Source organism: Motacilla alba, chromosome 29 (assembly GCF_015832195.1).
Source record: "Motacilla alba alba isolate MOTALB_02 chromosome 29, Motacilla_alba_V1.0_pri, whole genome shotgun sequence".
NCBI classification, from domain to species: Eukaryota; Metazoa; Chordata; class Aves; order Passeriformes; family Motacillidae; genus Motacilla; species Motacilla alba.
In genome coordinates, this window is record NC_052044.1 from 1,657,625 (window position 1) to 1,681,386 (window position 23,762).

Genomic DNA, 23,762 nt, shown 5'->3' on the forward strand with positions numbered 1-23,762 from the left:
GTCCAGGTGTCTCTGGGGAGTCTCTTTATCCTCTGCCTTCTCCTGAGCATCTCTGTCCTCCTGCTCTCCATCGCTGCCGGGGGGTTTGGGCACCTCCAGGCCCGAGTGCTCTGGAGGCCCAGGAGATGTGCAGGTGGAGGAGAGGAGGCTCTGGAGGGTTGTTGGGGTGGTGTTCGCTCCCTTTGCTGCCTGCCCAAGGGCCTGGGTGGCCTTTGCCAGGGGACAGGGGCACTGTGCCCGTGGCTCCCGCAGCGGGGCGACCAGACCGTGCCCTGCCCAGAGCACGCAGGGGTTCAGGGACCTTCACTGAGGAGGCTTATGGGTTGGAAGGGACCCAAAGAGCACGCAGGGGTTCAGGGACCTTCACTGAGGAGGCTTTGGGTTGGAAGGGAGCTCAAGGTCACCCAGTTCCACCCTGCCATGGACCCCTTGTGTCCGCTCTGTTCCCGTTGTTCTGCTCCTGCCTGCACAGCCCAGCGTCCCCGTCCCCTCTGGTGACAATCTGGTGTTTTAGGCAGCTGTGAGATGCTCTGATGGACAGGGAAGGGCTGGCTTTGGAGACCTGGGTGACACCAGCAAGGGGATGGGTGGCAGGGCAGGTGGCAGTTGCTGGCTGTCCCTGCTGGTTTCTCACCACACGGCCCGTGACAGTCTCCTCACCCAGCTCCCCTCACCCGCTGGAGCTGGGACATGGGGGGCATCTCTGCTTCCTTCATCCCAAGGCTTTTCCAGCTTTTGGCCCCTCTCTTGCCACCCCGTGGCACTTCCTGGCTCTCTTTCTGTGGGTGGGTTGGGAAATGGGTTGAGCAGCGCGGCTCCCACCACCGCGGCTCGGGGAGGGACGCTGTGATGGAAGAATGTGTCGAGTTTTGTCCCATCTCAAAAGTGCTGAAACCGGCGAAACGCTCCCACACCCCCTCCTGGGAATTCCCAGCTGAACCCAACTGGTTTTGGTTCTCTGGACTGTTGAGAAAGCTGAGCTCAGGCTTGGGGGCCCTGGCTCAGAAAGCAGGATGGGAACTGGAGGTTTGGCACCTCAGAGCTGGATCCCTGCTGACCTCTGCCTGCAGATGCCCGTGAGCTCTGGAGGGCTGGCTCGGCAGCACAGCTCTGCTCTGAGCACCTCAGCCCCTGCTTGAGGGACAGAGAGGGAAGGGGAGGAGAGGCGAGGGCACAGCACGAGACCTGAGCCTGTCCTGGGATGCTCAGGGCGAGGAAGGGGAGGCACTTCATAGACTGAGACAGGAAAACTTTCAATCCCAGGGCTCCTACAGCTGCTCTAGGCCGAGAAAACACCTCCAGGGCTGCTCTCAACAGCCGGGGACAGCAGCAGATGGGAGCCTGATGGTGGCCAGCAATTAGTGCAAATTAGGGTGAATCCCAGCCTTTGGAGGAGTGGAGGAGATGCAGCCAAATCTCCCCTCTTTTGTCCCCCTTTTCCTCCCGTTTCAAAATGCAGGAGGGGCAGCAGGGACCTGGGGGGACCCTGGAGGTGGCCGAGGAGGTTGTGTCACACCTGGGGGGTGCCAGCCTCAGCTGCCAGCGTGCCCAGCAGCTCAGAGCAGCGCCCAGAGCGTGCCAGACGCTTTTGTTCCTTCTCCTGGTGTTTAGAAAAACAGAGTTTTGCCGGTTATTCTTCCCTTCTCTGGCTACAAACCCTCTGGGCTTTAAACAAAGGGAAATAAACAATTCCCAGTGACATTTGCGAAGCTTCTACAACCCTTCTCAGTGAAGCTGTTTGGTCTGAGCTTCTCCAAAGAAAAAAGGTGAGGAAGAGGAGGGAGTGGTCCACGTGCAGGTGCGATGGACTTCCCTGGCTTTGCCATGTGGGAGCTGCTTTTAGGTTATTTTAAAAAGGCACAAATCTATAAAAAACCCAGTGAAAGCCCTGTCCAACCTGGCCTTGGGATCCAGGGGCAGCCCCAGCTTCTCTGAGCAGCCCTCAGCACCCTCACAGGTAACGAGTTCCTCGTAATAACCCGTCTGAATCTCCTCCCTGTCAGTGCAAAGCCATTCCCTGTCCTGTCGCTCCCTGCGCTCGGGAAAAGCCTCTCCAAGCCGGGCTGTGCCTCGCTGAGGGCGCAGAGAGGAGCCCCCCAGGTTCTTCTGTGCCTGCAAACCCCACCGGGGATGCCTTGGGGGGATTTGGTGCCCCGTTTTCAGGGAATCCTTAATTACCGGCTCATTAAAGGCCACCGAGTCCCGGCGGGGCCGGGAGGGGGCGCGGGGCCGCCCGGGCTCGGCGCAGAAACTTTGAGTCACTCGCGGGGTGTTTTGGAGCGAAATTCGGAGCGGCCGCGGCCCCTTCCCGGCCCATTGTTGTGGTTTGACAATCACATTTTCCTGTTTTTAAAGCGAATGTTTTTCTCTCCCCCGGGGACGGAACCGAAGCCCCGCGAGCGCAGCGGGGGAAGCTGAGCGGGGGGCTCCGGACCCCGAGAGACCCTGGGGGGCTCCGGACCCCGAGAGACCCCGGGGGGCTCCAGAGAAAACCCCGAGAGACCCCGGGGGGCTCCAGAGAAAACCCTGGAGGGCTCCAGAGAAAATCCCGGGGGTCTCCAGACTCTGAGAGATCTTGGGGGCTGAGAGACCCTGAGGGGCTCTGGACCCCGAGAGATTCCGGGGGGCTCCAGACCCTGAGAGATCCCAGGGGGCTCCAGACTCTGAGAGACCCCGGGGGGCTCTGGACCCCGAGAGGTTCCAGGGGGCTCCAGACCCTGAGAGACCCCAGGGGGCTCCGGACCCCGAGAGACCCAGAGGGGCTCTGGACCATGAGAGATCTTGGGGGCTCCAGACCCAGGATGAGCCCCCCACCCTCCGGCATCGCCCCTTCCCTCCCATCTCCGTTCTCCTTGTGCAGCGGGGGCAGCGGGAGGGTGAAGGGGGCAGCGGGAGGGTGAAGGGGGCAGCAGCGTGCTTATTTTTATTTTTCACTCTGTTTTTTGAAGGCGACGGTTCCTCTTTGCAGCGCTGTGGTTTCACGCCCGGCAGCAGGACACGGGGGTATTTTTGTAGGTCTTATTCAAGGAGTGTCTATTTAAAACAAACTTTTGGGTTGCTGAGCACATGTTACCCCTCAGTTCAAAGCGGAGGACGAGGCTCGTGGGGAAATGGGGTGGTTGGTGGCAGCCCCCAGAGCCACCTCGGCTGTCTGAGGGTGCTGGAGGTCTCCAAGTCCCCACGGAGGGTGGACCCACCGTGGCATGGGTGGAGGTGGGCCAGGACAAGGAGAAAACCCATTTATTATTCAAGTTCCTGTATGCAGAGTGCCCGCACGCTCCCAGATTTGCATTGAAACAGGAATGATTTGACTTTTACTGAATGAAAGTTGTGAAGTTCTGACGCTGAGTGGTGGCTCTGTAGCCGTGCCTGGTGTTTCCAGGCAAGATGCAGCTGGGGCTAAAAACCACCAGGAGTGGGCTAATGCTTGTCCAGCGTGGCCAGGACCTGCTCAGCGCTGCCTTAGCCCCATTTCCTGTGCTCAGAGCCGTGCTGAGCCCCTGGGGTGTGACACAAACCCTTGGGTGCTCGGGACCTGAGCGTCTCCTCCCGTGTGTTGCCCAACCCAGGGTGTGAGCTGTTCCTCTCCTTTTGTACATCGGCAAGTAAAAAAGGCACCAAGCTCCCTTGTGCCCCAATCAGCAACTCGCCCACCTGCCTGCCAGCCCAGCCCAGCCCAGCCCAGCCCTCTGCTGAGCACGGCAGGATCAGCAGCTCGGCCTCCAAGCATCCCAAACGCTGTCCCCAGCAGGGAGAAAACAGAGGGGAAAAGGAGGAAGCCTGTGCTGGGAAGGTGGAGGTCGGGACGAGCGTGTTGATCCCTGCCGGGGCACCAGGCGGGCTCTCGGTGCACCTTTGGTGAAGTCTTTTGGCAGGGGGATGCCAGGCAGTGCCACGCTGGGCTCTCAGTGCCTCCAGTTCAACATCCAGGTGTTGTCCTGGTCACCTCTGCCCACCATGGAGATCCCGGGCAGCTCCCTGATGCCAGGGCTCCAGCCCCATCAGCTCCCTGACCCCAGGGCTCCAGCCCCATCAGCTCCCTGTCCCCAGGGCTCCAGCCCCATCAGCTCCCTGATCCCAGGGCTCCAGGTGGATCAGCCTGAGACCTTCTCCTGCCTCTTGCCCACCATCAGGGCCGAGCTCTCGGGGTGCTGTGGGAGCCTCCCCCTGGCTCTGGGAGCCCGGACGAGCCCGGGCAGCCTGCAGCGCCTTTGTCTGCTCCGCCGACGGTCTGAGGGTTGCACAACGTGTGGGGGTGAAGCACATCCATCTCCACGGATCAAAATAAGCCCTTTCTTTCTTTCCCAACCGGCAGCGGGTTCTGCAACATCCCCCTGCCTGGCACAGCTGAGCCCCGCCTGGCCGGCCGCGGGAGGAGGGACTCCAGAAAGGGAAGCAGTGCCTGCTTCTCCAGGCTAAAAATACTGTGCTTCCAAAATAATCTCAGTCCGGTGATCTCCACTGCCCCCCAGGGCTGCTGAAATTCCCCACGAATTCAGCCCGAGCTCCTCACCCCCATGGAGGAAGGTCTCGGTGGGATCCATTTGCTGTTGCAGGCAGGTTTGGCTCTTGGTGTTCCCAGAATTTTGGGATGGGATTGATGGGAGAAGCCAGGCTGCTGCTCCTTCCGCTGCTTCTCTTTCAAAATGGGATTGGGAAAAATTCACAGGTTTCGAAGCTGAATACAGGGCCGGGAAAACTCTGGTTTTCCAGCCCATCCCAAATCTGATCTGTTAATTTGTGGGGGAAAACCACAAGTTTCCTCCAGGCTGTGCTGGGGTATATTCCCATGGGTTGTGGTGTGGTTTTTGGGGGTGCCCTGTGCAGAGACAGAGGTTGGGCTCGATGATCCATGTGCCTCCCTTCCCACTCAGGCTGTTCCGTGGTTCCTTTCCGGGATTCTGCTCCAGAGTGGAATGATCTGCAGGGATTCTGGGGCTGGCTGAGCCCAGCTTGTCCTTCCTGATGAGTTTGAGCCTTTGGAATGATGAATTTAGGGGAATTCAGAGCAGGAAGAGCTCGACGGGGAGGATGAATCCCCTTCCCCAGCTGCTGTTCATGGAATGGTCCCCACCACTCTCACCTCTGGTTGGCTCCACTCAGTAATATGCAAATTTATGCAGAGCGGGGCCCGCTGGGACTGAGTTGTGAAGTTATTGACGGTTCTCAGAATGAGCTGTTAGTCACAAAAACCTTGTCAGGCCAATTTGGGTGTTGCTGGGGCTCTGAAGGGACCAGGCCTGGTGCTGTTTTCCAAATCAGAGAGGCATTAAGTGTAACCCCGGTAATTCTGCATTGTTCAAAAAGCTGCTGCCACTGCTCTGGACTGAGCTGCCAGGTGCTGTCTGAGGGCTGCGCCTCTCCTCACGTGAAGTTTCATTGTGGATCAACGAGGCTTTGGAAATGAAAGGGAAGGAAAGGCTGGTCTCGAAGAGAGCAGACACCAATTAAAGCGAAAGAGAAAGCCCTGGAGGTGGGTGAGATGCACCCTGAAACCTCCCAGCTTCGGCAGGTGCCAAAAATAACCACTCTGTGAGCAGGGTTACGAATGTGCCGGCCCGTGAGCTCGATGTGTAACTTCCCAGAGCTGTTTTGGTATCATAAAAGCGAGCAAAATCACTCAGCAAAAGCACATCCCTGCCCACCCGTGTTTCGGTGCTGTCTCACTGCCCCCACTGACCCCAGAGGCTCCGGGGCTGCAGCTGAGCAGGGCTCCTCACTCGGCACCGGGCAGGGCTTTGCTCTGCCTCTGAAGTGATTTCTTCCTTGGAAAAGAGAAGTGTAATCCCGTGGCTGGAGAATCCCCCCGCGCTTTGGGGTTCCTGGAAAAGCAGCTGTTCCCTCGCTGAGGAGCTGCAGCCGCCTGCTCCCCCGCTGGCAGCGAGGGACCCTCAGGGTCTCGCTGTGCTTTTGGGCAGGGCTTGAAGCCCGTGAGCCCAGGCACCTCCCTCCTTCGCTCTGGACTTGGGTCCGTTTCTTTCTTTGTGGTGCTCGGCTCCCCGGTCACAGTGTGGGGATGTTCCTGCCGTCCATGTGGGGATGCTCCCGCTCTCCTGTGCTCAGCTCAGCTCATCCCGCGGGATGCTCCTGTTCTCCTGTGCTCAGCTCATCCCGTGGGATGCTCCTGTTGTCCTGTGCTCAGCTCATCCCGTGGGATGCTCCCATTCTCCTGCCCCCGGCTCATCCCGCGGGATGTTCCCGCTCTCCTGTGCTCAGCTCATAACGCGGGATGTTCCTGCTGTCCATGTGGGGATGTTCCCATTCTCCTGTGCTCAGCTCATAACGCGGGATGCTCCCATTCTCCTGCCCCCGGCTCATCCCGCGGGATGCTCCCATTCTCCTGTGCCCAGCTCATCCCGCGGGATGCTCCCATTCTCCTGCCCCCGGCTCATCCCGCGGGATGCTCCCATTCTCCTGCCCCCGGCTCATCCCGCGGGATGCTCCCATTCTCCTGCCCCCGGCTCATCCCCGCTCGCCCCGGTGCGGTGGGAACTGCCCCGTCCCGGTTCCCCGGGCGATGGAGGAGCCCGGGCAGGGAGCGAGACACCTGGAACGGGCAGGTGCCAGGTGGAAGTGCTCGGCTCCAACTCGGTGCCCGGGGCTCTCCCCAGGCTCGGCCGTTCCGCCGTCCCTTTCCCAGCACTTTGGTGGCTCCGCCGTCACCCGGGATGGACGGGCTCGGGCTCAAGCTCGGCATCCAGCCACCAGCGCTCGGCCCCGAGTCCCGCTGCCCGGGTCTCTCCAGCCGCTGGAAGTCTCCGCTCCCGGTCCCTCGTGTCGCGGAGCTGTGACCCGGAACGCGCCGCCCGCCCCCGGCCCGTCCGGTCCCGGCCCGTCCCGGGGGCGGAGCGGCACCGCCCGCAGCTCCCGCCGGGGCCGCCCCGCTCCGCCCGCCCGGTTCCGGAGCGGCGGCGCAGGTGGAGCCGAAGCCCGCGGAGTCCCCGCGCGGCCCGGCCGGGGCCGCCCCCGCTCCGCCGCCCCCGCCCGAGGACGCTCCGGCATCGCCTCGGTCGCCGCCGCCAGCACAAGGTAGGCACCGGGACACCGGGACACCGGGACACCGGGACACCGGGACACCGGGGCGGCGGCCTGGGGCAGTCGCGGGTCTGTCACCCTCGGAACTTGTGGGGTCCCTGTCCCCTCTCCGCGTCCCGGCTCCGTTCCCCGCAGCAGGGAGCGGCCCCCGCTCCGAGCGGCTCCGCTCGCCCCCTCCCCAGGCGCTGCCCCCCTGCTCCCGCAGCCCCCGGGGCCGGCAGGCTCGGGCTGGGCTGGACGGGCAGCGCCCATCGCGGGGGTCCCGGCAGCGCCTGCCTGGGGTCTGCAGCTCCGGCCGGGGCTCGCTGGGGCGGCGGCGACTCCGTGCCAAGGGACAGCTGCTGGCAGGGCTGCCACCCCCGGGACCGGAGGTGCCGTGCCGGTGCCGGGGGAAGGAAGCAGCGGGGGATGGCGACTCGCAGAGCAGCTGATGCAGCCCGCGTCCCGTGGGATGTGTGCGTGTGGCTGCGGGGCTCAGCCCAGCCTGGAGCGGCTGCCCGAGCTGAGGCAGAGAGCTCGGGCTCACGAGTCCCCGGCTCACCGGGTCCGGCGAGGCCCGCGGACCCGCGGCTGCCTCGGAGAGCAAGTGCTCAGATGTGGCAAAGCCGAGCCTGTGGTTTGCTGGAATGTTTTTGTGCTAATCCGGCTGCCTTTCCCTTCGGAAGGGCCGGCGGCGCGTGCAGGGAGTGCGAGGGCAGAGGTTGGGCTCGCCCTCGGTGCATTTGCTGCAAGGGCACCTCTCCCTCTCCAAACACCTTGTGGGAAAAGGATGTGCTCTGGGAAATGAGCTGTGGATGCCCCAGATACCCCGGATCCGTGTGCCGGAGCCTTGAGCCAGTGCAGCCCACAGACCTGTGCGCCGTGCGAGGTCTGCCCCGTGCTGGCAATCCCCGGGCTCTCAAAAAGCAGCTTCCCACACCTTTTTCCACGGTGGAGGTGTTATCTGTGCTCTGGAGGCTTTGCTGAGTAAAGGGATGCTGGGAGGCTCCTGTGGAGGAGGTGTGGGATGTGCTGGACATCCAGGGAGGGATGAGCTGTCACTCGCGGCAGAGGGAGGGAAGCGAGTGGCCGCAGGGTTTGGATTGTGCCGTGGTGTTTTCCCCACGGGATGAGCTGTGAGTGGTCCTGCCCCGGGGTCGTTCCAGCAGACGGGGCCCCGGGAGGATGGGGAGCGCGGGCCCCGCTCCGAGGGTCCGGATGCGATGCCTCTGAGCAGATGTTTGCAGAGGTTCCAGCCTGAAATCTCAGCCTTTCTCAGGGGATCTCAGGCGCTTCCTGGTTTGCAGCGAGGGTCGGAGGATTTCAGCACTTCCTACTCGCTGCCTGGTGTGAGCAGGAAGTGGGAGCACGAAAATGGCAGCAGAGGCTCTGGCAGTGGGGCTGGAAGCTCGGCAGGGAGCGTGCGGGGTGGTTACACCTGTCCTGAGCAGGACCCTGAACCCTTCAGGTGTGTCCTTTGGGAAGGGACAGGTCCCCGTGTCAGGGCTGGCCCCACAGTGAGTCTCATCCTGCAGCTCAGGGCCGGAGGTGAGCGTGGATGGGCACACGGGAGCGTGTCTTTTCCTGCAGTTATTAAATGGCTTCATTGGGAACCTCCCCGGGGCAGGGAGAGGCTTTGGCTGGGTGCTGGCTGCCGTCCTGGGCGGCTCTGAGCTGGCAGGGGCGTCTCAGCGCGACACCGTGCTCTCCACGGAGCAGCAAAGGGAGAAACTCCACATCCTCCTGCCCCTGGGGGCCTGATTTAAGTGGAGGGATGGGGAATTCGGGTGGCTGGAGCACGAGTGGCTGGCCCTGGCTTCTGTATTCACATTTGGCCGGATGGGAATTGGAGTCAAGACCCAGCTTCCATCAGGGGTTGGAGGCTGGTGGCTCAAAGTCCTCTGAGGCTCCGGGGGTGTGAGTGGCCACATCAACGGCTTTGGGACACTTGATGCCAAAAAGCTCCCCCACCGTGGGACACTGGGATGGGAACAATTCAGGGGAAGCTGAAAGGCAGTGCTGCAAAACTCTGAACCATTTAGAAACCGTTGAAAGAAAAATGAAGTTTGAAAACGTTGGTTGTAAGGAGGCCTTGTGTGTTTGGAGTCTGTGGCTCAGATTTTCAGGCTTTTTCCTGTTCCAGCAGTGGGACACAATGGCATACGTGCTTTTTCAGTGAGTCTGGGAAATCCTGCAATCATGGATTTAACAGCTGGGACCTTGAGGAGGGGAAAAAACAAACAAGTGTGTTGGCAAGGCTCCGAAACCAGGCAGCTCCTTCTGCCCCGCTGCCCGACTCCGGCAGGGGAGGTGGCGAATCTCCTCTTCCATCTCTGGTTCAAACATCAAACCTGGGTTGTTCTGATCTGATTTATTACCTTTTGATCTCCATCCAGCGCCGCCGCTGCTCTCTGGGACAGCACAGGAGGGAGGTGAGTCAGTCCTGGACTGGAGCTGCCGACTCCTCGCCGTCTGTCTCATCCCCTTGCTATGCTCCCCGAGGGCAGGAATGCATCCGTCCCGTTCAGGCTCTGCCGGCTCCCCATCAAACGCTCCTCTGCTGACTCGGGTGTCCCTGCCGAGGCGGGGAGGGGACCCACGGGGACAGCAGCGCGTCCTGCCCGTCCTGAGTGGGTGTCAGGCTGGGGCAGCCCCTGTGAGCGCGGCTGGCACGGCCGGTCCCGGTCTGCGGCTCCGAGTGCCCTAAAAACACCTCGGGAAGCCCTGCTGGGAGCAGCCTCGCCAGCGGCCGGGATGTTTTCCTGCCTGTGTCGGTGCCTTCGCACACGGGGATCGTTTCTGGTCCCCCCACGCCCACCTCCTTGGACCGGTCTGCTCCGGGTGCCCTTCCCGAAGGACAGGGCAGGGCCAGGGGTTGTTGGGGACAATTCTGCCACTCGGGGAAGGTCTGAATTGGCACATTTGCCGTTTGATGTGATGGAGAGATGAAGGGGGTGGCCAGAGCTCAGGGGTGTGCAGGGCTGGTAAACGTTCACTTTTTAGCAGAAAAACCCGGGTCTTGTTAAGCCGAGCCAGGGAAATTTAGGAGAGCAGCTCTGGCCCGCAGACTGCAGGCGAGGGATTTGTTTTCTTTCTCTGTCTTGGAGAGCTCTGTCTTCCCTTGGAGCTGCCTTCCCGATATAGCAGCAGTTGCTAACTCTGAATGAATGTGCCGAATTCCGGCAGCGCCGAGCGGGCTTCGGCCGCTCGCCTTGGAGTTTGGGCAGAGCCAGCAGGCCTGGGTGGCACCGGCCCAGCCTCTTGTCACTCTATAAATAGCAAACAGAGCCCGAGTGCCCGTTGGAGCGAGCTTGGAGCTTTCCCAGACTCGCCGTGGAGGCGGCTCGGCCTCGCTGAGGTGGCAGAGCCGCGGGTGCCGCACGTCCCTGTCACCGTGCTGGGGCCTCTTGGGCAACACCCGAGGATGCTGAGCAAGGAGCCTTGAGTCAGCGCCACGCTGTCACCCAGGAGGCCTCCGGCAGGGAGGGGACACCCTAAGGGTGGGCTTCCATGGAGGTCCCGGTCCCACAGAGGGGCTGCAGTGGGGCAGTGGCCTCACATCTGACCCCTGCACGCATCCAGCCCACCTTTGGGATTGTCTGTGACCCCTGCACGCATCCAGCCCACCTTTGGGATTGCCTGTGACCCCTGCACGCATCCAGCCCACCTTTGGGATTGTCTGTGACCCCTGCACACCTCCAGCCCACCTTTGGGATTGTCTGTGACCCCTGCACGCATCCAGCCCACCTTTGTTGGTTTCCTCTACCTAAAAGTCCAGTCTCAAGGCCAGGCGTGGTGTATGGTTGCTGGAAGGAGGATCAGGATGGTGTTTGTGGGGTTTTCCTGGGCTGCCTGCCCCCCAGCACAGTGACAAACCACCCTGACACCCGGACCCGCCGGGTTTCGTCCCGCGAGCTGTCGGTGTCCAGGAGCAGGAACGGTGCCAGCGGGAGCATTGGCTCTTCCGCAGGGCTGCATTGCAGAGCTGGATCAAAACACGGCTCCCACCGGGGCAAAACAAACCCTGCTGAGCTGGGCACGCTCTGCTCCGTGCTGGAAGGTGGCACCGAGGGCAGGGAACAGGAGGTGAAGGAGCTGAGGGCGGCTCACACTGCTCTCCAGGAGAGCCTCGTTTCTCCTCGTGGAGAGAATTTTTACGTGCGTGGGGTGAACCTGTCAGCGGTGCTGGTCCAGAGCATCCTGCCAGTGTTCCCCTCCCCTGTTTCACCTGCGTCATGTGCTGCTCTGAAAGAAAGAGCCCAAGGAGCCTCCGGGGCATCCTGCAGCCCTGGAAGTGCCTCGGAGCCCAGCTCCAGAGGGGTGGAAGCTGGGCCCTTCTCCTGGGAGGAGCAACTCCCTGCTGCTGCAGGCAGGAGTCGGGATGTGCTGCAGGGATCGGCTGTCTGGGGATGTCCTTGAGCCTGCAGGGAGGGAGGACCTCCCACGGCAGGAGGATCTCCCCTGGAAGGAGGATCTCCCATGGAAGGAGGATCTCCCCTGGAAAGATCATGTCCCATGGAAAGAGGATCTCCCCTGGAAGGAGGATCCCTCGTGGAAGGAGGATCCCTCGTGGAAGGAGGATCTCCCCTGGAAGGAGGATCTCCCCTGGAAGGAAGATCCCTCATGGAAGGAGGATCTCCCCTGGAAGGAGGATCCTTCCTGGAAGGAGGATCCCTCGTGGAAGGAGGATCCCTCATGGAAGGAGGATCTTCCCTGGATGGAGGATCTCCCCTGGAAGGAAGATCCCTCATGGAAGGAGGATCTCCCCTGGAAGGAGGATCCCTCGTGGAAGGAGGATCTCCCCTGGAAGGAGGATCCCTCGTGGAAGGAGGATCTCCCCTGGAAGGAGGATCTCCCCTGGAAGGAGGATCTCCTACAGAGGGAGGGGAAAACTGCTGGTGCTGAGGCTGCTTTTTCATGAGCTGCTGTTGCGTAAGGGGAGCCTTGGGCAGCACAGAAAATGTGGAGAACTTCCTCGCAATGCTGGAGACAAAGCCAGGATTGCTCTCTCAATTTCTTTCCTCCTTTTTGCTTTCCTGAACTTCAAGGCTTATGTAAATTCCCCAGGTGTGCCCAGGGCTCGATGCACTGACGATAACTTTCACTCGTAGCCTGGGGGTGCAACTTCCACGGGAAAATTGTCTCCTCTGCCCCTGCCTTGGCCTCTTTGCCCCATCCAGCTGCCTTCAGCAGTCCTGGGGAGGCTGCTGGAAGCAGCTCGGGGTTATCCTCAGTGGCTGCAGGGTGGGAAGATCCACAGCAGGGCTGTCTCCGAGGTGGGCTCTGCCCCTTCTCCCACGCCCCTTGCCTTGCTCAGCCCCGGGTTTTGCCGTGTCCTTCCTGTCACTGTGTGTCCCCCTGGTCTCTGTCCTGCTCCGGGGGCCTGGCGCAGGCTCCTCGCTGTCCCATGATGGAGGCACCACAGAACTCCTGGCTGCAGGAGCCTCTGCTGAGCCCAGCACCATCCCTGCCTCGGCCTTCTCCTTCTCCCAGGACTGCCCCGGCCCCTGGCTGCAGGGGTGGGCACAGAGCGCGGGTGGCAGCGTCCCAGGGAGGGTCCCCAGGGCGAGGGACAGTCCCTGCCACGGCTGGGTTTGTCAGGGCGCTGTCACCTGCTGGCACGGGGACAGCGGTGCTGGGATAATGGAACTGCTCGTTAAGCAGATCCGTGGCTTGTGGGGGTTATTCAGCCTTTGGGAGCTGGCTTTAACTGCAAGGCCTGAACTGGCTGTCGCTGTCTGGGTGAGGGATGGAATCAGGGGTGCCCTGTTCCCCCTCATGCCCTGGGTTAGGTTTGGAGGGTGTTTTTAGGAAAGCCTGTTTGGGGAGTTCAATTACTTCATAGAATTGTGGGGTGGTTTAGGATGGGAGGTGCCTTAAAGCTCATCCAGTGCCACCCCTGCCATGGCAGGGACACCTTCCCCTGTCCCAGGCTGCTCCAAGCCCCATCCAACCTGGCCTGGGCACTGCCAGGGATCCAGGGGCAGCCCCAGCTGCTCTGGGCACCCTGTGCCAGGGCATCACCACCCTCCCAGGGAGGAATTTCTTCCTAATTAGCACTGTAGACTCCATCAGTCTGGCTGGTGACTTACTCCTGACCAAAAACCCAGGAGAAAGCACATTTCTGGGATGTGAGTGAGCTGGCAGAGCACAGTGGCATCACGAGGGATGGACACGCTGTGAACTGGCAGGGACTGGTTTCAGGTGCTGAGTTTGACCTCCACAAACTGCAGCTGGTGTGTTTGTTTTCCCGGTATCTAAGGGTCCGGAGATCTCCCAGAAATGCCATTTAAACTCCCCTGCCTTCATCTTGATGCTGGTTATTAACCAGGACCAGATCTTTCCTCCCCACATCTGGGTGCAATCCCAGCCCTTCCTGCCAGGGGTGAGCTGAGCCAGGAGCTTGAGGGGCTGCTTGGGCAGAGCTGGGCTTCGGGCTTTGGGATCTGGGATTTGGGCTTTGGGATCTGCGATTTGGGATCTGCGATTTGGGGGTGCTCTGGGTGCCTCGGTCCTGCCGGTTCCCTTTGAGGCTCCTTTGGCCACAGCAGCATCTCTGCAATTCCTGCTCCACGGAGGTGCCTGGGCAGGCTGAACCTGTGGCGACAGGCTCGGCTCGACGTGGGCTCGAGGTGGTTTGTGCTGGGGTTTGGCCTCATCCCAGTGCGGAGAGGCCGTGGCCACGCTGCCTCTGCACTTCCCGCTGGGCTCAGCCCTGGGGATGCTCGGGGCGCTTTGGGGCTGGGGACAGCCAGCTCGGGGTCCCGGTGCTGCCTCTTGGGGGGACAGGGGTGGCCTGGGAGCTGCCACAGCAGTGGCCTTGCCCTGTAGGCGCTCACAGCAGCCCTACCTGCTGCGACCCGGGTCTGTCTCGGTGAGGTGAGAGTTGTTGTGCAGAGTTTCCTCTTTTATATCCTCTTATGTCACGCAGCCCCGGCGGCTGAGCGCGCCCGAAATAGCTGCCAATCCCGGGAGGTTTCACTTCAAGGTCTCTATTCTTGGCTCGCCGGCGTTACTCAGTCATGAGCTCAGGGAGCGCGGCGTGAGGACCAGCAGCGAGTGCCATGCAGGGCTCCTGCCGCCGGCCCGGGCTGGCACCGAGGGCACAGGGTGGGCACAGCCCGGCTCGGCAGCAGCGCGGCCGCGGGCTCTGAGGGAGCCCGGCTGGCTGGGGATGCGCTGAGCGCTGCCGGAGCCGCTGTGGGACGGGATGAGTCAGTTCTGAGACGCTGCTCCGCGGCCTCGCCTGCGTCTGACCCAGCCCGGCACGGCCCAGATGCTCTCCCTGCTGCGCCGAGGGTCGGCTGGGCGGCAGGGATGAAGCAGAAGTGAACGTGGGATGCGGAGCCGCGGCTTCCCGGGAGCGGAACTCGCTGGATGTTCTCAGGGTTGGAGGTCTCCACCGCGCTGGTGATGTTCAGCCCGTCCTGTAAGTGCCTCTCCCGCCCCCGGGCGTTTGTTCCTTCCCTGCACGGCCGCGAGCCCTGGCAGGGCTGGGGGAAGGTGTGAAGGGAGCGTCCCTCAGGATGCTCAGGGACAGGGAACAACGCCGGGTTTGCTCCTGGGCCTGGGGTGGAGCTCCTGCCAGTGTCCGGTGGGCACGAACACAGCGGGGCCAGCTCAGGGCACTGGGGCTTGGTGTCCCATCTCGGGTCGTTCTGCAGCCTTGGAGCCCCGGGAGGGGAGCCACAGCGTCGGTCCCAGCTGCAGCAGCAGGCACGGGACAGGCTCCTCTGTCAGCTGCATTTTCTGGCTGTTTCAGAGCGAGCTCACGAGTTGCCCACCAGCTCTGCTCAGATCTGCTGAAGGCACTGCCTGGGGGGATGCAGGGGGAGTGCTCCCGCAGGACTTTGGCTGGTTTTGAGGGTGCTTCTTGGGAGGAACCTCATTTTCCAGACTTCCTTTCAATTCCTTTAACGTTTTCAAGCTCTTCTGCCCGACTCCAGCCTCGCTGCGTTCGGTGCATTTCCACCCCGGACTGGGTCATGCCCAGCTCGGGGCACGGCCAGCATCCTGCCCCTGGGGGCATTATGGCACAGGGGAAGAAGGCCGTGCTGGGTGGGAAAGGTGCTGCTGGTGGCTGTGGCTGAGCTGGGAGGTGCTCGGGGCTCTCTCTGTACGTGGGGTTGCTGGGGAGGCAGTGTTGTGTTCCGAGCTCGCATCCTGCCTCCGCTGCGGGGAGCGGTCACGTGCGCGCGAGGCCTTTGTCCTGCGCCTCGCTGCTTTTTTTAAAATTTATTTTTAGGTGCTCTCTGGCTTCCTCTTCCTCCTGCGCCGCGCTGCACTCCCTCTTTCTAAGTCCCTCTTCTAGGATTGCTTTTTTGAACAGTCAGTTCCTCCTTAAACCCATTTTTGCAGGCCTTTGTCTGCGCTTGGGAGCCGGCCCAGTTTGGCGTTAGCAGCTGCTGGCTCCTCCGGGTAAGCGAGAACAAATAAAGGTTTACACTGAATGAATCATTTGAGCCTTATCTGTCCTTCCCAGTCGGGACAGCTGTGCGACTTCTGCTGCAGTGCCTGGAGGGCACGGAGGCTCCTCAGAAAGCTCCTCCTGCCGCTGGCCGGCCCCGATGGGTTTGTGCTGCTGATCCCAGGGCTGCCCCAGCGGATCCTTCCTGGCTCCGAGCTCCATCCCGTGCTTGGTGGTGAAGCTCCACTCTGGAATGGCTCCTTTTCCAGGAGGACTTGCTCCACTTGGCTGCTCCGGCCTCGCGGATGCTTCGGGTGGTTTGGTCGCTGGGTGAAAATGCAGAAGTGTCGTGGTGGGAGCCACATCCTGGTGGGATCCTGGTCATGGTGGGATCCTTGTGGTGGTGGGATCTTGGTTGTGGTGGGATCTTCACCCTGGTGGGATCCACATCATGGTGGGATTCATGTCATGGTGGGATCTTCATAGTGGGATCCACATCCTGGTGGGATCCACGTCGTGTTGGGATCCTCATCCTGGTGGGATCCACGTCGTGTTGGGATCCTCATCCTGGTGGGATCCACGTCGTGTTGGGATCCTCATGGTGGATGAGCTTTGAAGGCAGGCAGGGTGCGTGGGGGTGAGCTCCTGGCATCCCCCGGGCTGTGGCACACAGCGTGGCACTCAGCAGCTGTGGCGTGGCTTTGCTGGTTTCAGAGGCAGGATGTGCAGATAAGCGGCCGTAGTTTAATAACAAATAACAAATGTTTAATAACAAACGTGGGAGGAGGGAGGGGACAAAGGCAGATAAAGCCCTGGGCTCGTGCCTGGGAAGTCTGGATCCGACACCAAGGTGAGGAGCTGACCAGAGCTGGTGTTGGACCCTGGGCACGGAGGGCTCCTGAGGGTTCCCTGGCAGCCAGCGGGGGCCTGGATCCGTCACCCCTTCCCTTTCCCCTGGCAGCTCCGAGTGCCCCGCGCCGGGCTGAGCGAGCAGAGCCTGCACAGCCCCACGAGGCTGGGGTGGAACCTGCTTTTCTCCTGTGGCAGAGCAGCTCCCTGCCTTTTACCACGAGCGTGCCCAGCCGGGGCTTGGCTCCTCTGCCCTTAACTCATTTTTCAGCCTTTAGGTGGACGGGGCAGGAGCCCTGCTGGGTTTGTCCAGGCAGCGTTTGCGGAGATGCGGGGCTGGGCTGCGCTGTGACTCCTCATCCCCTGCAGTGGGTCCATCCCTGGCTGTGCAGGGATGCTGAACCCCCCTTCCCCACCAGCCGCAGGCTCCATAAAGCGAGCAGGAATAATTCACCTGCATCAAACCACCATTAAATCTTCCCTGTCCTTCCAAGGCTCCGCCGCCGTAAACAGCCGCGGGCTGGGGTAGGTGAGCGGAGGCAGCGCGGCCCTGCCAAGGCCTCGTGTCCACAAATGACTAAATCCTGCCTGAAAAGTCAAAGTATGAAAACATTATTTTTTGGGTTTGGCTGAGCCTCGTGGATTGCTGGGATCGAGCCACCTTGGCTGCCTCTGGACACGGCCTGCGGCTCTGCCCACCTTGCAGCCGGCGAGGAGGGTGGAGGAAGGCTGGCGAGGGCGTGTGGGGGGCTGGCAGGGATTCGGGGGTGCTGGTTGTCACCTGAGGGCTGGGTCAGGAGCCGAGGTGGGTCTGTCACCCTGGGCTTTGAGCACAAGCAGGGCTGGACCTGCTGCTCCTCATCTCTGCTCCCAGATTGTTCTCCTTCCTGTGCTCGTGTCTCCGGCTGCCCGGGCTGGGGAATTTCCTGCTGCTGGGATGGATAACACTGATGTGGGGCTTTGGATAAGGCTGGTGTGGGGCTGGTGTGGGGCTTTGTCTCTCATCACAGCCTCCCGGGGCAAGCTGAGCTCATTTCCAGCTCACTGGGCTCTCACAGCTCTCACCCACTGGCAGGGGCAGTGCCTGGCTGGATCCAGAGGTGGTTTGGGGGTGGATGCCTGGATTGGGATCCCTGGTTTGGGATCCCTGCACCGACCCTGCACCGTTCCCAGGTACCCGGAGCCACCGGCACAGGGCTGGCAGCCGCAGCCCCCGGTGCAGAGCCAGGCCCGGCGGTGAGACGCTGGTATGTGAGATGTAAACTCAATCCCAAAGTTTAGATTACAGCCCTGTGAAAAACATCAGCTCCCCTAAATGGAGCCCAGATGGTGGCGGAAGCCTCGAAGCCGAGGGCCAGAAATTGCAGGAACCATGTGAGCAAAGGGCCCGGGGCCGTGGGGGAGGGAGAGGAAGAGAGCTGGGATGAAGGCATCGAGGGTCAGCTCCTAAAGCAGGCTGGTTCCTCGGAGCTGGGGTTAAGGCATCAAGGGTCAGCTCCTAAAGCAGGCTGGTTCCTCAGAGCTGGGGTTAAGGCACCAAGGATCAGCTCCTAAAGCAGGCTGGTACCTCAGGGTCCTGCTGTTGTGAAAAATCAAATGTCCTGGGGCACTGAGAGGGGGCTGGGGGCTCCTTCCCCCTGTGCTCCTTCTGGCTCTGAGTGCTTGGGAAGCTGGGAGTGCTCAGAGGTGCCTGGGAGGGCTGGGCCCTGGGAGGACGGAGATCTCCAGATGCTCTGGTGGTGTGAGAGCAGCTGGCTCCCCTCCCAGGAGCACTGGGGGCCTGGGCCTGCAGCAGGGACCTGCTCTGGGGCAGGATGGGCTGGGAGGTTTCTCTGCAGGGTCTGGCCATGTCAGATGGGCAGAGGGAGGGCCCTGGAGATCCCTCTGTGTGTGGAGGAGCCGCGCACCTTCCCTCCCCTCGGAGATGAGGCTGTGAGACAGCCTGGGGATAAACACCCAGCAAGGCAAACATCCAACTCGGGCACCTGTAGGGACATGGGGCACCTGTAGGGACATGGGGCACCTCCAAAATCCCTGCAGGACTGAATCTTGCTGAGTCTGTGCTTTTGGGTGGTGCCAAAAATCATCAGTGGGAGTGAGGAAATGGGACATCGGGTGGGAGTGAGGACTGGTGGCTTTGATGCTCTCAATGCAGTGTCAGCACTGCACTCCCCACTTCAGAAAGGCCCAAAAAGCTGCAGAAAGGAGGCCCTGCCTGGCAGGGAGAGGCGGTGGTGAAGCCCAGGCTGGCTGGCTGGGCACAGCACACTCGAGGCCTCGGCTCCTCTGGCGGCTGGAGCAGAGCAGGACGCGTTGGAGGCAGGGGTTGAGCTGTGGTTTGTGCGTTGGCCTCGTCGCTCCTGCGTGAACCATCCCGGTGGTGCCACATCTGATCGGTGCTCGTGTCAAATCACAGCCCAGGGAGCCCCTCGAGGAGCATCTGCAGTTTCTCTGGCCCTGGCCAGGGCTCCCGAGTCTCGGTTGCCGCTCCTGTGGGTTCCTTGGCCGCCTCCCTGTTTGTGCTCCGAGGTGTGGATCTCTATCAGCGCCGATGACGAAGCCCTGAAAGGGAGCAGGGAACTGGGAGGGTTTGGATTGTTTTTGCCGTGGTGGGACCTCGCTGTCAGAGCTGGATTCTCGGGGTGTCTGCCTGGTTTAGTCACGGCACCGTGCCTGGGTGGAGGTTCTGTCCCAGCTGCGGCTGGGCTGGGTCAGCACTGGGGACCAGGGCTGGGGCTGGGGCTGGGGCTGGGCCGGGGGAGCTGGGTGCTGGCACGGGGGGACATCGGCTCCAGCACAGCCCGACCGGCCCAGCCCCACACGGACGTGTCTGGGACGCGGTGCCAGGAGAGCCCAGAGGGTGCAGGGTGTGCCTGGGAGGGGCGCGGGGTGTAGGACGGGGTGCTGGCACATCTGGAGGTGGGACAGAGAAACTTGCAGAAGGATTTGTGGGCTCAGCCTGGTTGGAGCTGGGGCGTGTGCTGGATCTGCACGAATCCGTGTGTCCTCCGTGCTCCTCCTGGGTCTCCTGGCTTGCAGGGGGAGGCTGGAGCAGATCCTTGCAAAACCCCGCCACATTCCCTCTGTCCACGTGGCTTCTGTGGTCATCCCCTCGCAGCAGCTCTTGCACATTCCTGACCCTGGGAATGAGAGATGAGGCTTGGCTGGAGCTCTCCGCTGCCCAGCCAGCCTGACCCCACAGCCCAGCTCGGGGCAGAGGCTCCCATCCCCATGCTGGGATCTCTTTGGATCCCGTGGATCTCCCAGTCACGGGGACGGGGACGCCCCAAAGAAAGATCTCTGGGATGAGCAAAGCTCCCAAAGTGACAGCTCACCAAAAGCCTGGTGGTTTTTATTTCGTCGGATTATCCAAATTAACGGCAGGAGCGCTCTGACTTACGTTGACTTCATGGCAGGGAGGAGGAATCCCACCCCAAAGGGCTGGCTGGGAGTTGTGGCTTTCGTGCAGGAAAAAAAGAGCTCCGCGAGGCAAAGGCTAAGCAGGGAATTGGCTTTGGGGCTGGGTCGGTGGATTTGAGCCTGGATGGGGCAGGGGGGGCTCCAGGGAGGGTTTGTGCAGCCTGTGCTGCTCCTGGCTCGGGCTCCAGCTCTGGCAGGGCTGGGCTGAGAGGAGCAGCCAAACAGCTGGGAGAGAGAGGAGGTGCAGCTCCGGGAGCCAGGCTGGGGGAGCGCAGCTCTCTGGGAAGATTCAGATGTGTTTTATCTCGCTGGAACCCTGGCCTCCACGGGGGCCTGCGAGGCAGGGGCTGCGCTCCTCGCTCCAGGCCCCTCCAGCTGTGCCAAGGCAGGAATTCACCCGGGCACTGCCCCGAGTCTGCAGCAGCCACAGGGGTCTGGAGAAGCAGCCACAGCCCTTCCCTCCCTCTTTGGTGTCACCTCCCAAGATCCTGAAACCCACCAGGGCTGGGAGAGGGATGATGATGGAGGAGGGTCCCCTGGATGGAAACCATCCCTGTGCTTCCATATTTCCTCTCCCCTTGCAGGGGTTTCAGCATCACCCAGCCCTTTCTCTGCTCATCCCCATTTGCTGCCCACCTCTGCAGCCATTCCAGCCCTCGGAGCCCAGCCTGGGCTCCCCGTTTTCCCTCCAGCAGCCCCTTCCCCATCCCACACAGGGTTTTTTTTTGTTGGGTTGAGGGAGCTCTGGCAGCAGGAGGGCAAAGCAGAGCTCCCTGCCAAGCTCTGAGGGTGGATAGACCAGCTTTTCTCCTTCCCTTGTCACCCTGAGCTTCGGTGCGCAGCTGCCCACCACGAAAGGGCTTTTCAGTCCTTGGCAGCCAGGGGACAATCATGGAATTGTTAAGGTGGGAAAAGACCTCCAAAATCACCAGGTTCAGCCTCTGAAGGGCTGGAATGGCTGCAGAGGCTGGCAGCAAACAGGGATGAGCAAAGGGCTGACTGATGCTGAAGGGGAGAGGTTCTGCTGTGGAGGGGTGGGAAATATGGAAGCACAGGATTGGTTTCCATGCAGGGAACCCTCCTCCACCCCTCCTCCATCTCCCAGCCCTGGGGGGTTTTCAGGACCTTCGGGAAAGAGTTCAGGTCTGGTTTTGCAGAGGGGCTGAGAGGAGCCCTGGGATGCACAAAACCAGCGAGGTTTTAAGAGGAGATTTACGGAGCAAACTGAAATTGTTCTTCTTGCCTCTTCTTCCGTGGTGTGCCTTAAATCTTCTTGAGAAGGTTTTTAATTGGAACACGCCACACTACAAGAATAATCCCAGGTGCGAGTGGAGCCTGTCCCAGTTTGGCTGGAAATGTTCAGCAAACTGGTGAAGATATGCCAAATTCCTAAGGGCCATTTGGAAAATGCTCCCAGGGATGCACAGGGTGGGATTTTTGGGCTGTCTGTGCAGGGCCGGGGGTTGGACTGGATGATCCTTGTGGGTCCCTTCCCACTCAGAATATTCTGTGATTCTGTGATTCTATGAAAACATTTATTCCTGAAATTGGAGTCATTCCTGGGATTGCAACACCCAGGCTGTGTTTCCAATTAATCTGCTGAAGTCGTCATGTATTTCCAAGTGCATTGGCTCAGCAGAGAGAAATCTGGCACTGGCTGGGGGCTGAAATGCCAGCTGGGATGTGCACGGAATGAGATGAGGGAATGGCCCCCGGGGCTGGCCCAGGGCACCTGGCTGGGATCACCGAGGGGCTCTGCTGGGGGGGCGAGGGCAGAGCAGGCTCCTCCTGGGAATGGAACTGCCTGGAATTGTTGTGGAGTCGCTGTCGGGTTTTTCCTGACCGCTTCCCTTCTGTTTCTGGGTGTGTGATTTGTTGTGGGGAGGAGGGGAGGGGGTGCGGTGAGCTCTGCTCTGCGCATTCCCTGCCCCCCGTCCTGGGGGGACCGAGGGCCTCGCTGGGGATGAGGGGAGACGTTTGGGGTGGTGGAGCGACCTCTGCACCCCAGCCCCTCCCAGCCCGCCGGGGCTGCTCCTGCAGCTTTGGTGTGGGAGGGGAGCGGTCCCTGGGCTGCTGCGGGGCGGTTTTGGGGTTCGGAGCCAGCTCGGTTTGGGGCGCTGGCGCTGCACCCCCACATCCGAGGCGTCCCCAGAGCGCCGCTGCAGGGACGGACCCCCCCCGGCCGTGGATTGCCCCGTCCCTTGCAGCAGCCAGCGCTCCCAGCTGTGTGTGAGCCGGCGTTCCCCTCCTCTCCCCGGGGATGTGCTGGGGAACAAGGCTGGAGCTGCGGCCGCGTCCCGGCTGGGTGGGAGCGGCCCCGAGCGGAGCACAAACACTCTCGGAAAGGCCGGGATGGCGAGAAATCTTCCAAAAAACGAGGTTCAGGATGAGGCACCCCTGCCTCTGGAGCCAGCAGGGAAAAGGGATGGGAGCAGGGAAAGGGATGGGAACAGGGAAAGGAGATGGGAACAGGGAAAAGGAACAGGGAAAGGGATGGGAGTGGGGAAAGGAGATGGGAGCAGGAAAAGGAAAAGGGAAAGGGAGCAGGGAAAGGGGATGGGAGAAGGGAAATGAGATGGGAGCAGGGAAAAGGAGCAGGGAAAGGGATGGGAACAGGTTAAAGGGATGGGAGAAGGGAAAAGGGATGGGAACAGGGGAAAGGGATGGGAACAGGGGAAAGGGATGGGAACAGGGAAAAGGAACAGGGAACAGGTTAAAGGTATGGGAGCAGGGAAAGGGAGAAGAAAAGGGATGGGAGAAGGGAAAGGGATGGTGGAAGAGAAGGGGTCGGTAGTAGGAAAGGGGGAAGGGAGCAGGGGAGGGGTCGGGGAGGCTCAGGGCTTCTCCTGCTCTGGGCTCAGGGCTGGCTCTTCCCTTTCTGGGGAACCCTGGGAGCTGCTCTTGGAACGGGGGTGTGCCAGCTGCTCGGAGCGTTGGGAAGCAGAGCAGGGATGGGGTTTTCCTGCTGCAGCGCCTCCCTGGGAGCTGGGAAGCGTTGACGGGGACGGTGGTGACAAGACCACTCCCAAACTGGATCGGGGCCGTTCCCATCTGCGAGGGCAGCGCTGGGGCAGCGCGTTCCTCGCTGGGAGTGCCGTGCAAGCCTGAGCACCCTCCTGGAGCCTGAAATCCTGAGCAGAACCCCAGGGAAGCCGGGCGAGGAGGGGGAAGGAGAGTTTTCCATGGGCGTTTAACGCTATAGCGCGTCAGCATCACGAATTTCGGGATTCTGTTCAAACTTCCCAAGTTCCCCAGTCCCGAAATAGAGCTCTCCCCTGTGCCTGGGCTCGAAGAGGTCCCTGCTGTGTCGTTTTTCAGCAGGGAGGATGTGATCTTTCTATATTTGCTTGCAGGACAATAATACTGATGGTTTCTATTTTTGACCCGTCAGCAGGGCAGAAATGCACTTGGGAATGTTCGGGGAGCAGAGCAGCCCCGGCCCAGCAGCTCGGAGAGGGCCTGGCCCCACTTTTGGGCCAGTAAAGAGGGGCCAGGCTGTGCCGGCATGATCCTGCTGCCCTGGGGGGGCTCTGGGGGTGGTGGCATCATCCATCCTCTCATTTCCCTCCCTCTGGAAGTGTGGCTCTGGCCACAGCTCCGTGCTGCTCATCCAGGTATTGCCACTCCTGAAATCCCAGCCCTAAAACCACCTCAGACCTCGAAAATATGCACGGTTTTGGGGTGTTTTGAAAGAAAAACAGCTTCTGTCACCACCTTGATCGTGTAGAAGGGCTGCAAGTGATAACTTGCTCTCCCAGAGCCCTGAGAAATGGGAGGTGAATACCAAAACCGGCACCGACTTGAGTGGCAACCCCAAATTTGGGGGCTGATTGGTGGCTTGGAGCGCTTCTGCTGCTGCCACCCTGCCCCGCTCAGCTGCCGTCAGCAGCGTCCTCGGCAGGCCAGGCTTGCGTGGCTCCTTGCAGGGTTTTCCAGCTGCTGACGTGAGCTGGAGCAGCTGAACTCGTGCACCTCCCATCTGGAGGAGAAAATAGAGATTTAGGGCGGAACCCGCTCCCCGGGGGCTTCGTTTCACCCTCAGGGCTGGGTCTGGAGAAAGCATCTTCTGCCA

General features: G+C 61.3%; 1 protein-coding gene across 6 annotated transcripts in view; it reads left to right on the forward strand.

Moving 5' to 3' along the window:
* HDAC7 (histone deacetylase 7) overlaps nt 1-23,762 on the forward strand; it is a 61,853-nt gene that overhangs the window by 10,429 nt on the left and 27,662 nt on the right. The window contains exon 1 of one of the 6 annotated variants that reach the window (XM_038164255.1): nt 13,723-14,443. The exons of the other annotated variants lie outside the window; for them this stretch is intronic. Within the exon in view, the coding sequence (XP_038020183.1) occupies nt 14,392-14,443 (52 nt within the window). The 5' untranslated portion in view covers nt 13,723-14,391. Of the gene's footprint in view, nt 1-13,722; nt 14,444-23,762 lie in introns of those variants that run through there. 6 annotated transcript variants of the gene reach the window in all.